At 37.4% G+C, this 13,006-nt stretch overlaps 1 protein-coding gene across 2 annotated transcripts in view; it reads left to right on the forward strand.

Annotated features, from left to right (window-relative positions):
- The window catches only part of HBP1 (HMG-box transcription factor 1), a 31,225-nt gene that overhangs the window by 317 nt on the left and 17,902 nt on the right, over positions 1–13,006 (forward strand). Inside the window, exons 1-3 of one of the 2 annotated variants that reach the window (XM_024761108.1) lie at positions 4,202–4,419; positions 8,683–8,866; positions 11,000–11,228. In XM_024761108.1, coding sequence (XP_024616876.1) covers positions 8,698–8,866; positions 11,000–11,228 — 398 coding nt within the window. In that variant the 5' untranslated portion in view covers positions 4,202–4,419; positions 8,683–8,697. Of the gene's footprint in view, positions 1–4,201; positions 4,420–8,682; positions 8,867–10,999; positions 11,229–13,006 lie in introns of those variants that run through there. The other variant, XM_024761098.1, reaches the window with a different exon arrangement.

The following is a 13,006-nucleotide window of genomic DNA, read 5'->3' on the forward strand; positions in this document are numbered from 1 at the left end:
GGGCCGAGAGGGGCTCGGGTCGAGCTGGGAAGCTCGCGGAGCCGCTGGGCCCTGGGGCTCATTGTTACGCAGTTCGAATGAATGGGCTCCTTGGCGCCTGCGCGGTGGGGCTGAGCTGAGGGGAAAAACAAGCCTGGAGTCCAGGCTGCGGTCACATGATGGGGGGAGGGGAGGGGAACGCGATGAATGGCGAAAGAGGGTGGGGGATGGACTTGGCGTGAACCGGGAGGCACTGCCTCTGTGTGACCGAGAGCGAGGCTTGGCAGGCGATTCCAGTCTCCGCCTTCCAACCTATACTGCTGCCCCAGGCAGATTAAAACAAAACAAATAATCCCGGCGAAATCGACAGTCGGGGCCCGGTTTTTGTAGCTTCTTCTAACGCTACACGCAGTCTAGGGGATTTCACTTTCCGCGGTGCGTTCTACACCATCTAGAGTTCATTCTTTAGGAGTTTTCAGCAAGAATCTTTTGTAAAAGGAGCTGTGGCTGCAGGGAGATACTCAAAGACTCTTTAGCTCTGGGAGCCAGTGATGCTAAGAAGGGAGGAGGGTAAAAGGGAGTTGTGTATATACTACAAAGTGTTGGCGTCCTACCAACAATTTAGACTAAGTGCTTTAGATTTATTTCCCTCTAACTAGCAATAACAGGTGATTCCCAGCAGTGGTCTTGAAATTAAAGTTACCTTTTGAGAATTAAAATAATTTTAACATTTGTAAATACTTTTCTATTGTTTAACTATTGATAATGATCTACATTTGTGATGTACTTCTAGTTCTTTCCGTCGTTCCTTTTTGTTATTGTTTTTGATATTTTCTGCTTTAGCTTGCTAACGAGAGTGTTAGGGTCAACTGTTGAGTTTCCATGATTAAACTACTTAGTTCTTGCTGAGTAGGTAATTATTGACAAAGTTTTAAGGAAATTTGAATTATATTCAAAGAATTAAATACACTCATTAAGTTTTTGAGCTACTTTATACATGAGGAAGCCGTTTAGCCACTTTATAGCAAAGTACTTTAAAACAATAGTTTTTGTTTATTCTAACTTGACTAATATATTATTTATAGAATGAAATTTTGATTTCACTTTCTAGTTTCCATTTTATTTAATTTCATAAGCCCCATTACCTTTTTCAGCCTGGAAAACTCTTCCCCCTTGTTCACTTCTCAAACTTCTACTGCATATGTTATTTTAAAAGTTACCCTCTCCCGGGATTTCCCAAGATTTCCCATGTTTCACAGTGCTTGCTTCTCAGACTTCAAACATGGTACTGTCGCTTTAAGAGTTGTCTCCTCCACTGTATTTTAATTTCTTTGGACGTTTTCCTCACTATCCAAATGCTCCGTGATGAAGGCTAACGGGCTTTATGAATGAATAAACTGCTAGACCTTGAAGGCCCTTGAGGGAGAATTGCTAGCTGGTCTGCTGTATTTCTGTTTGAAATGAAAATATTAGTACTTTTTCTGCCATAAATTATGATAAGTTAGTACCATGTTAATGAGACAATGCCAGGTATTTTACATGTATTATCTTTTGAGTATGAAGGCGAACTTTTATCTAGAATGAGAAAATAAATCACAACAAATTTTTTTAAGCTGACAAATACGTTTGTATATCAAAAAATTGAGGAAAAGTGATATTCTTTATTAACAATGATATTCTTGTATATTCTTGTTTATGCCTGACCCATCAGTAATAGTCATATACCTTCATATTTTGATCTGCATTTACTTTGGTATTTCATATCATAGTTTACACTGTCATTTTCTGTAGACAAAATAGAAAAATAATTTTCTTCTATAATATAGTTGATTAAATTTTTAGAAGTTATTGGTAGTAGTTTAGAAAAGCTTCTTCCACAAGTTGTCATACGTAATGTGAAATTTTTTACAGTTACAATCAAGTTTGGGAAAATAAATTTCTTTCATGTAAGAATTCTTTCATATATGATTTAAAGGTTTTTTCATACAGTGACTCATCTTAAGTACTATGTGAATTGACAGTACTCTTTTTAACAGGTTTGTGGATAGCTTGTAGTGGTGTGTTAGGGGTTTGCTGTTATCTTCATCAATTTCAGTATTTTGTGTCAAGTCAGCACAAAATTAATAAGAGCTTATATAGACGTATTTGGCACTGGGCGACTGATTGGTAGGAGAATGCTTTGGAACCAGGTAAGGGTGTGTGATGTAGTGTCTTATATACTTCCAATAACTATGAAAGGTAGACAGGCGCTGGTCCCATTTAGAAAGAAGAAAACTGAGGCATACAAGTTAAACTGTTCAGAGTCATATAGATGGTAAGTGATGCTCTACAGTAATATATTTTATGGAAAGAATACCACCCACTGTTGGGGTGTGGATTTTTTTTTTTTTACCTCAGCACTGTGGCAAACTAGAGTTGTAGAAACATTTCTCTGAAATCTTTTGTTTGAAGTTTCATTGAAAATATTCTAAAAGAACTACATTAAGGCTTCAACTGCTTTTGGTGTAGAAAGTTATGTTTAATATAGTTTGTAATGGAGGCTTATTTTAGCTTGGAATTATGTAATCCATTTTAAATACCACTTCAATTCCTCATGTTAGAGTTATAAAGTAATTGCAAATTACTGTCTCTTCACCTTCTCCCCACAAACAGTTTGAGCTTGATATAGAAGTTCTTCAGGATTAAGGGAGGGCATGTAGAAGATCCTTTCCTTGATGTCCATAATGAGGATGGAAAGATAAGGAGTCAGGGAAGAATTGGCACTTGAACGTAGTTGAAATTAGATGTCTAACTTACGTTGGTCTATCCCTTTTGTCCTTTTTCTCAGTTTCTTTTTTTTTTTTTGAAGAGAAAATGGTCCCATGCAGTCATTAGAGCCCTGCTTTTCTCATCCAGAATATTATTATTATATATATATTTTTTCTTGGCTGTGCTGCATGGCATGCGGGATCTTAGTTCCCTGACCCAGGTATCAAACCCGTGCCCCCTGCCGTGGGAGGGCAGAATCTTAACCACTGGACCTCCAGGGAAGTGCTTCCTCATCCAGAGTAATACTTTGTTCAGAGCTGTTTTGAAGTTTATACAAAGTTAAGTGAAGTATGTGGAAATGCTTGGCACATAGTAGATAGACATTTAGTAAAACCTAATTTCCTTCTTTTTCATTCAGTGAGACTTGGCTATTTTTAGGCATCTCTTCCTCTCCTCTTCCTAAGATTTTGTGGATATTTACTTCTGAAAGTTTGCAAAACAAATGCAGTAGGGCCTTCTCATCCCCACTCAATAAAATAAAAATTTGTAATATTGAACATGACATTTCAAAGTACAACTGCTGGAGAATTTTACTCTTCCTTTTTGAGAATTCACAGATCTAGTGAAGAGTTGACGTGTACGGAGTTAACTAAACACAAGATGAGCTATGTCCAATCCTGTAATACCAGAGTGGTATACAAAAGCATGAATGAACAATAGCGTTAGCTCTACCAGGAGAAATTTGAAAGAGGAGCTTGTTTATCATAATGAATATCTAAATTGGTGTATGTGGGGAGTTATTTTTGAGTACGGACTCTTCTGCTGTTCCTTTACGGTATCAGAGGCCTTGTTTCCCCTCAATACTATAGTTTGACAGAAAACTGAGAGACAAAAAGCTTACCTTTGTCTATGGGCTTGAATTTTGGTTTCATGTATTTTATTTAATTCTCACAATAGCCCTGTGAGATAAGTAGAGGCACCTTGAGATTAAGCGACCTGCCCCAGGTTACCTGGCTAGCAGGTGAACTTCAAGTCTGTTGACTTGAAGTCTAGGCTCCCGTTTACTGTACAGGAGGTTTACAGAAGGAGAACTTCCACTATCTCAAGACCAGACTTTTGATAGTCTTGAGCAATGAGAGGTGAAAACACATAGAACTCAAGTTCAACAAATATTTATTTGGTCCCTTTTGGTTTTTTTTTTGCGGTACGCGGGCCTCTCACTGCTGTGGCCTCTCCCGTTGTGGAGCACAGGCTCCGGATGCGCAGGCTCAGCGGCCATGGCTCACGGGCCCACCCGCTCCGTGGCATGTGGGATCCTCCCAGACCGGGGCACGAACCCGCGTCCCCTGAATGGGCCGGCGGACTCCCAACCACTGTGCCACCAGGGAAGCCCTATTTGGTCCCTTTTGTTACTTGCTTTGAAACTAAAATGTTTTTTTCCAACTTCATTTAAAGAGTATTGTGATGAGATGTTGGTAGCTTACTAAGACAGAGTGCTGAAGAAATGCTAGAAGTTGCAAGGAGATATGAGTGCAGAGTGAATGGTGACCGGGCACCCGGGACCTGCTGAGGCGGAGAGCGAACCTATCTGGGAAGAATGAGAAAACGAAAGGGCTCTGCAGAGGGAGGGGGAGGACACCACAAACGAACTGCAGCTCTGCTTCCTACCCGTAAGGAGAGCTCTGAGGACAGGTATACATGAATATCGCAACTCTGAATTTCATAATAAAGGGGAAAAGTGAGAAATTTTTCAAGTTTAAAATTGCAACTTGGGCTGACTTAGGCCGATCACATCTGTATATGAGGCATGTACAGATGTTGATACGGAGTTTGAGTCACTAAGTCAGGATGATGAATTGTGTTCTCCGTACTTAAGATGTTGAAAAGTTTTCTATGGGAAGGGTTAAAATCTGCCATCTAAACTTAATATTGATTGTTCCAAGAACTTACACAGAATAACTAGTTTCTCTCATGTTTGGGGCATTACTAAACAAGGAGTCTGCACTGATACTACCAGTTACCGTTTCTTTCATGAGGACTTTCTGGCCACAAGGCAGGGCATGCAGGATCTTCCTGTTGACGGGCCCCCTGCAGTGGAAGCTCAGAGTCTTAACCACTGGACCACCAGGGAAGTCCCTCATGAGAACTCTCAAAGGAGGCTGGGAGCGAGTGGCACAGACAGAAATTGGGAATGTGAATATACTCTACTCTTAATACACTCTCCCTTAAATATTTGTTATAGATGTTCCTGCATACTCATACCGTGTTTCAGTATGGTTTTTTAAATAGACTCAAAAAAATGTTTAAAATGTGGTTCTGATCATGTTAGACCTCTGTTCAAAAGTATGCAGTGGTTCCCATTGTCTGCTAGTTGCTAATAATAATACTGGCCAGTCTACATTGAGAATTTGCTCTGTTAGGCACTACTGTAAGCTTTTGACATTTATGAGTTCACTGAGTTTTTACAACAACCTATACAGATGCTTTTATTATTTACATTTTACAAACAAGTCATAAAGATTTTAAATAAATTGTCCAGGGCACATAGCTGGCAAGTTAGCAAATATACTATGAACTCAGGAGTCTACTGTCAAAGTCCTTACTTATCCTTGTCTACAAAAAACAAACCAACTAACCAGCTTTCCTAAATTAGGATTGAAAATTCTGATCCCAGTCTACCTTTCCAGCCTTAGTATTGATGGATGATCGGGAGACACAAAAGGCCATCCTGCCTTCTGGCTTCTATGTTCTTCTGATTTCATCCAGTCCTTTGCTAACTGTGTGAGTTTGCTCGTGTGAGTTTCTCATTGGGAGCCTCCCATCCTTCTTTTTTACCCATTCATAGCCAAGCCCTGGCTTTGTAGAACTATGGTCATTTGCTTATATCGTTCCACTAAAGTGAAGATTCCTTGAGATTCATGATCAGCTGTTCATCGATGCACCTAGTATAGTGCCTTGTACATAATATGTATTAAATAAATGAATATATATACACATACACATATATTTACATAAAAAGGAATGTGGCAGTCATTTTTAGCCTGCTGGTTCTCACAACACACCAGGGGTTCTTTTGAAAGAAAACAAGTAAAAACCAGTGCGCCAGGGTTGTACCCCAGACCAAATAAACCACTTGCTTCGGAAGGAAGGTGGGGCCTGGGCATCATTGGTTTGAAGCAGACATGGTTCTGTGTGCCACTAGGGTCGAGAATCTCAGATCAAGCTAAGTTTGCTTGGCTTTTGCAACGAGAAGGTGGAGGCTCAGAATCAGGATTTGGCTACTTACGCTTGAGAAGTCGATTTGTGTTACCATATCTCTTGTAGCCACCAATTTTGTAGGAAATTATTTTGTTATACCCTAGCAGATTTGCTGTAATTATATCATAAGACTGTGATTAATCACTACATAGTAGCTTGTCCCTACTGGAAAAGCGTTCATTTGTTGGGAATGCTTCAAACATCTTTTAGATAAACTGTTATTTGCTTAAAGTAGTGGTATGATCTGTGACTTTTTATTGAGATGTGTTGGATAACTTGTCAGATTTCCCAGGGAGGAAATTACCAAAGCTGAATAGCTAGTTGTCTGGTCTCCTGTTGTTAACTGTTTTCAATAACTATCCTGTTTAGAACATGAAGTGCCCATAGTATGCATAATATTGCCCTATGTCAGTCTAGGGATAAAAAACTTTTTTTTAAAGTCATTTTACATTTTTTTTTTTTTTTACTCACTTTGTTTCATTTCATCCTCACAACTGCTCTAGGAAGAAAAGAGCAGGAGTCATTAGCCCTGTTTTCAGATGGAGATATTGAAGCTCAGTCACTTTAGTTCATAGATTTAGTAAGTGATTAAGCTGGTATCAAACCTGTTTCCTTCCACCTACCCCAGTTCCCTTTTCACTACTCCATACTACATCTCACCGTCGGTATTGTGTAAGGCTCTAAGTGCCCAAGAAATGGGTAATATTTGAGGATACAGGCAGAAAGCATCTGAAATAAAATATTAGAAATAAAGTAAGGCAGTGGTCAGTTTGGCTGTATGTGTCAAAAGCCTTAAGAAGATGTTTAATTGCCATCCGACTACTAATCTGTCTCTGGGAATCTAAAATAACCAGATATAAGCAAATACTTAAAAAAAAGAATGTAAATTCACTGTTATTTAGAAGATTGGAAAAACTGGGAATATGTTTAGCAATAGGAGGGATAAATAAATTTTGGTACATCCTGATGATGTATATTATTTAACTATTTAAAATAGATCTTTGAAAAATTAATGACATAGGAAAGTGCTTATGAACTTATGTTAAGGAAAAGGTCTCAACTATTAATATATATAATATGAAGTATGAAGAAAAATAAATGATTTTATTTAGGTAAAACGTAGGTCTGTGCATGAAAAAGAGATTGGATTGTAAGATAGTACATCAAAATGTCACAGTATCTAACTCGGGTTGGTGGGATTAGAAATAATTATTATAGGGGCTCTCCCGGTGGCACAGTGGTTAAGAATCTACCTGCCAATGCAGGGGACACGGGTTCGAGCCCTGGTCCGGGAAGATCCCACATACCACAGAGCAGCTAAGTCCGTGAGCCACAACTACCGAAGCCTGCGTGCCTAGAGCCTGTGCTCTGCAGCAAGAGAAGCCACCGCATTGAGAAGCCCGCTCGCCGCAACTAGAGAAAGCCCACGCTCAGCAACGAAGACCCAACGCGGCCATAAATAAATAAATAATAAGTAAATTTTTTAAAAGAGAGATAATTATTATATTCCTTTTATTTTTTAAGAAAAGCTGTTTTCATTTTTTCCACAGTGGTCATATATTTTATAGTCAGGATAACATTTCATGATTTAAAAGTTCATTGGAAAAGCCTTTGTAGAAAAAAATCTGTCAGTGTTTGTTGGTGATTATGACATGGCTTAGAAAGCTCTGGTATAAATGTCTTTTCACTGCATTTTTTGATCAACCTGGGCTAGGGTACCTGACTTTTATGGTACTTTTTTTTTTTTGGTCACACCACGGGATCTTAGTTTCCTGACCAGGGATCGAACTCGGGCCTCAGCTAACCCCGGTAGTAGTTAGCGCCATATCCAAACCACTTGACTGCCAGGGAGTTCCTGACTTTCGTTGCTTTTAAGAGCAGTATATTCTGTTTTATTTTGAGAAAAAAAACACTATATGTTAGAATTTTTTGTGTATTTCATATTAACTCATTAGAACTTCTAAAAAATGAGATTTGGAGTGGTGAGAAATCAGGAAATCTTGCTGCTTCTGTCACCCATGTTAAATAACAAATTTGATCATCGTCCAAAGGCAAGAGTGTAAAAGGTATAACCACATTTTATATTATTAATCTTTGTAAAAATTGTAGCCTATTCAGAAGGTCAGGTATCTTTTTAGTATGGTTAGGTCCCAAATTCTCATTAAGAAAACATTTTTATTTTTATAAGAAGTATAGTATATGGCCATTTTAAGAAACTCTTTTCTATTTTATTTTTTTGTCTGTTTTGTTTTTTGTGTTTTGTTTTGGCCCTGCCACGCGGCTTGAGGGATTTTAGTTCCCTGGCCAGGGATCGAACCCGCGACCGCTGCAGTGGAAGTCCGGAGTCTTAACCACTGGACTGCCGGGGAAGTCCCAAGAAACTTTTAAAAATATTCGTTAGAGACTGTAATTTTAAGTTCGTTAAACTTGTTCACTTTCAGAAGATGAGAAAACAAAGTAATGAACACAGTTGATAAATACTAGAGAAATTAAAATAGAATCTTCCAAAAAATGTGCAAAATAGAATAGACCTTCAGTCATCCATGTCTAAAGGTTTTGAGGGGGATACAGATAGCAATGTGTGATTAAAGATACAACATTGTGATGTCTCTGATTGACTTTATACTTACATTATTTTATACTTACATTATTTCCAAATCACATGACTTGACATTTTTTTCTTATATTATTTTTAAGTCGGAGCACCATAACATGGTGTGGGAAGTGAAGACAAATCAGGTGCCTAATGCAGTACAGAAACTCCTGCTAGTAATGGACAAGAGAGCTTCAGGAATGAATGACTCATTGGAGTTGCTGCGGTGTAATGAAAATTTGCCATCCTCACCTGGATACAACTCTTGTGATGAGCACATGGAGCTCGGTAAACAAAATGAAGTTCTTAGGAATCTCACTGAGATTCAGATTAATTTTCATGTTTAGCTAGCTTTTCCACCTACCTTGAACTGATAAAAATATGTCAAGTTTTTGTACATCAGAAGTTTTCAGTGTTCTCTTATTATTGCTTGTGAAGTATTACTTAAAACCAGCCTAACTTGGGGCTATTTATGGTTATCATAGAGACTCATTTACAAATTTTCAAACTAAACTGCCTTTGTGGATAAAGATGAGCCTTTGAACACCTTATGAAAACCTTACTGTGTGACTTTTCAAAAGATGTTACTTTTGAAATATCCATGTGAGCTCAGCAAATAATGCTGGCCACTATTCACACCTGGTTTCTTGGTATGATGGGGAAATTACAGTGGACCCTTGAAATTTGAGGATCTGACATTTGTGATTATCACTACTGCTGAGCTACTCCAAAGATACATGACCTGTAGAAGTGTGTAGGTTTGTTGAAGTATGACTTTGAATCGTATTGCTTTGCACTCGCTGTTGGAGACAGTGAACTGGTGAAGAGTGATCTTGGCTTGCTGCCACCTTTTCATCTTGGCTTTGTTCCCATTTAATATGCATTTCTCTCTGATGTTCCCAAAAACCTGAGATGTGAATGTCCTCATTTTATAAATGATGAAGTAGAGGAGGTTATATGCTGGAGTCTTCTTTGGGAATTTGGAGATCTTAAAGGTCTTGGGACATAACCTGTTTGAATGCTAAGAGATTGCTGGGCCTGAATATTCATTGAGGAGTGGTTACTATTGAGCAAGAAGCCCCAGTTCAATCAGGTAGTTGATTCCTCCACTGTCACATTTTAGGTTTCAGGAGGAAATCAGGAACCTAGGGCTCAGGGGGTCAAAAACTTGTACCACCCCTCATGACTTCAGTTTAAAAGTAGTTTCTGTAACTTGAAAGACAGAAATGAACCCTTTACAGTAAATAAAGATAGTCAAAGAACAGTGTTGGCAGTGAGGGAAGGGAAACGGCTCCACCACCATGAGAATTACAGAGTGGAATTGTCTTAAGTTGGTGTGATATTTTAGCTGCTGTGTGAAGGGGGGGATACCTTCTAGTCACTTTTATGAATAGGTGTCTTCAATCAGTACTTGTAAGACATTTCTGTTTTAGTGAGCTATTCTGGGATATTCCCCTGAATAGGAATTAGGAGTATGTACTTTTATAGTGACAGTTTAGGAGAACTGTCAAGACTGGAAGAGTTTTTTGACATATATTGAAGAGACCCAGTGGATCTGTAGAGTTTGTAGGTATGTGTTTCAAAGAGGGTTGTTTTGGTGGTGGTTTTTCTTTTTTAAGGCCTGCAAGATGCTTTTACTCCCCTCCTTTCTTTTTCTTTAATTTTTAATTCAATTTTTTAGAATTCAGTCTATCTTACAGTGTTCATAGCCTTGGCATGTACATGAGTGGTCCTTGGGTACTATTTCTAGTTTTCTTTCTTGGGTAGCTGAGAGTCTGTCATGAACTACCTTTCGGGAACACACTTTCTGGAAAAAAATAAGTAATAAATATTACTGAGTTCAGACTTTCTCGTTAAAAAGAAATAATTTAGCATAGATAAAGTCTAACAAGTAGTACCTGAAAATATATAATATGATCTAGGTTTCATCTTTGAAAATTGTTTTCATTTATTGCAGTAATCTTGTTGAACAGGTTCAAGTGTGTGAACAATAAGTACATCTGTGTACCCATAAAACGCCTTTTTCCTCTAACATGTTAACATAAAAATGTCTCAGTGGTATATGGATTATTCCCAGGTGAGCTATAAAAAACTGGGGGAAAAAGTCAGAAAACACAAACAGAACAGTTGGTGAACAGTTGTGGTAGTTACATGGTTTGAGTAGTGAAGTCATTAATCCATTTACATTTGCTAGGTTTACTTTTCTGTCAGACTCTGTTGGCCCTTAAATGTATAAGATGTCAGGTTTTTTTTTTTTTCAGTTGAAACTTGTTTTCTTTCAAGAAAACATTTAGAATTTACACGTTTCCTCTCACAAAATTAATTAGCTAAATTTGAGGACCTCTCTTCCAGGTGTGATTGTAGAATTGTTCCCTGTATTAGTAATTTCCTTCTTATGATTTCGAGTGTGCTTATTTGCAGATGATCTTCCTGAACTTCAGGCTGTTCAGAGTGATCCTACTCAATCTGCCATTTACCAGCTAAGTTCAGATGTGTCACATCAAGAATATCCAAGACCATCTTGGAACCAAAATACCTCAGAAATACCAGAAAACACTTACCGTGAAAATGAGGTGGATTGGCTAACAGAATTAGCAAATATCGCCACCAGTCCACAAAGTCCACTTATGCAGTGCTCATTTTACAACAGGTGGGAACATTGGCTGTATTTTAATTGAAAACTTTTATCATGACAAAATGCTTTTTTTTTCTAGAGTTAAAAGTAATCTTGACCATCTCATGAGTGGTTTACCAAAGCCATTAGAATTACGCTCTTTGTCTTAAAATAATCAAAGAGCTGTTTCACCCAATGTCATGGTTTCATATTTTGAGAATTAGATAAAAGTGATAAGAGAACAGCAGAGTCAAAAATATTTGTAAATGGTTTAAAGTCATCAAAAAAATACATCAGACCAAGAATACTTTTATTATATATATCTACTTAGATGAAAATTATATATGTCTAAGGAATCATAATTAAAATAGACATATTTTAAACTTTTATCAACCTTGAGTTTGGTTCCTTTTGGTCTAGGTTTATTTTTTTCCACAGTGTATGTGGCCTTATGTTATTTATATGTTTGCTAATATTAAAATGTTGAACTTACAAAAGTAGACTCCCATTGGTAGAAACCACTGTTTCATATAACCAGACCAGAGTTTAAGAAAATGAATTAATGGTGCTATGAAATTATGGAAGCTTCCAACTAATATTCCTAGAGATACCTAAATAGATAATATTTTATTAATTATCCCCCAAATTATAAAATTGGCTATGTAAAAAGACATAGATAAATATGATAGTTTGTAGGGAAGAGAAATACCCAGGTTTGCACTCATGTGAGTGGGTAGACCAGAGTCCATAATAGGTGATGTAGGAATAACTGAATTTTGGTAGTGTTCCTAAGTTAGTATAGTTCTTTGCTAAAGAATAAACTTGTTAGGTGTGAAGCCCAGCAAGTTACGCTGTTTTTCTTCTATTCAGCAAGGTCATTGGTTTTGATTAGAGCAAATTCAATTTAATTAACTTCAGTTTAATCCATGAAGAGTTCCACAAGAATGAAAAGTTGCCTTTCAAAGTATTACTTCCTTTATTGTCCCAGTTTTCATTGTAATCTTAATAGTCAAAAAGTGAAAAATTGCTTTACAATTAAAAAAAAAAAAAAACCCTGATTTTACTATTGGACTTTCTTTTTTCCCCGATTTTAGTTTAGAGATAGTACTTTTCATTTTTCACAGTAAGCTCATGAGGATTAATAATTTAGTTATGGGAAGTTGAGTAAAACCCTCAGAGAAAATTAATGTTAAAAAAAAAAAACAAGTAAAGGAGTAACTCCCTAAAGATGTAGATTACTCTCTGCGGCATTTTCTATGCTTCCCTTCTCCCTAGGGAACAAGAGCAAGAGTCACGCTCTGCCGTCTTGCCTGCCTTCTGACAGTCAGTGCTGTTCTCGTGACTTCTTGTAGAGTGTTAAACTGTGTTAGTTATTGAACTTGGGATGTCTGAAGTTGTAACTGTACAGTACCAAGGGCTTGAGGACAGGTAAAGTTTGTGTTATCCCTGCATAGATAGAGGGATGAAGAGACCATGGTGTTAGTGATTCAGGCACATGCAGCATATTAATTTTTACAGAACATTTAGGCCATATACATTTTAGAACATTACATTGTTATTTGTCTTTTAAATGGTTAAACAGTAGAACTGATAAACCCATTTTCTTTTACTAGTCACGAAGGCAGGAATGAGTTTAAGGAATTTTTAGCAGTTTGGCCATCCTCTTACACTTCATAAAGATGTAAATGTGTAATAAAAGGAAGAAATTGGGCAAAGATGAAATATTATTTGCATTTTGAAATCCAAAGTTGATTGGAGAGTAAGCTAAAATGAATGGAAATTTGAGGGCTTTTTACTTAAGAAGTGTTATGAAC

The sequence above is a fragment of the Neophocaena asiaeorientalis genome, unplaced genomic scaffold, assembly GCF_003031525.2.
Source record: "Neophocaena asiaeorientalis asiaeorientalis breed wild unplaced genomic scaffold, Neophocaena_asiaeorientalis_V1.1 scaffold508, whole genome shotgun sequence".
Taxonomy (NCBI): domain Eukaryota; kingdom Metazoa; phylum Chordata; class Mammalia; order Artiodactyla; family Phocoenidae; genus Neophocaena; species Neophocaena asiaeorientalis.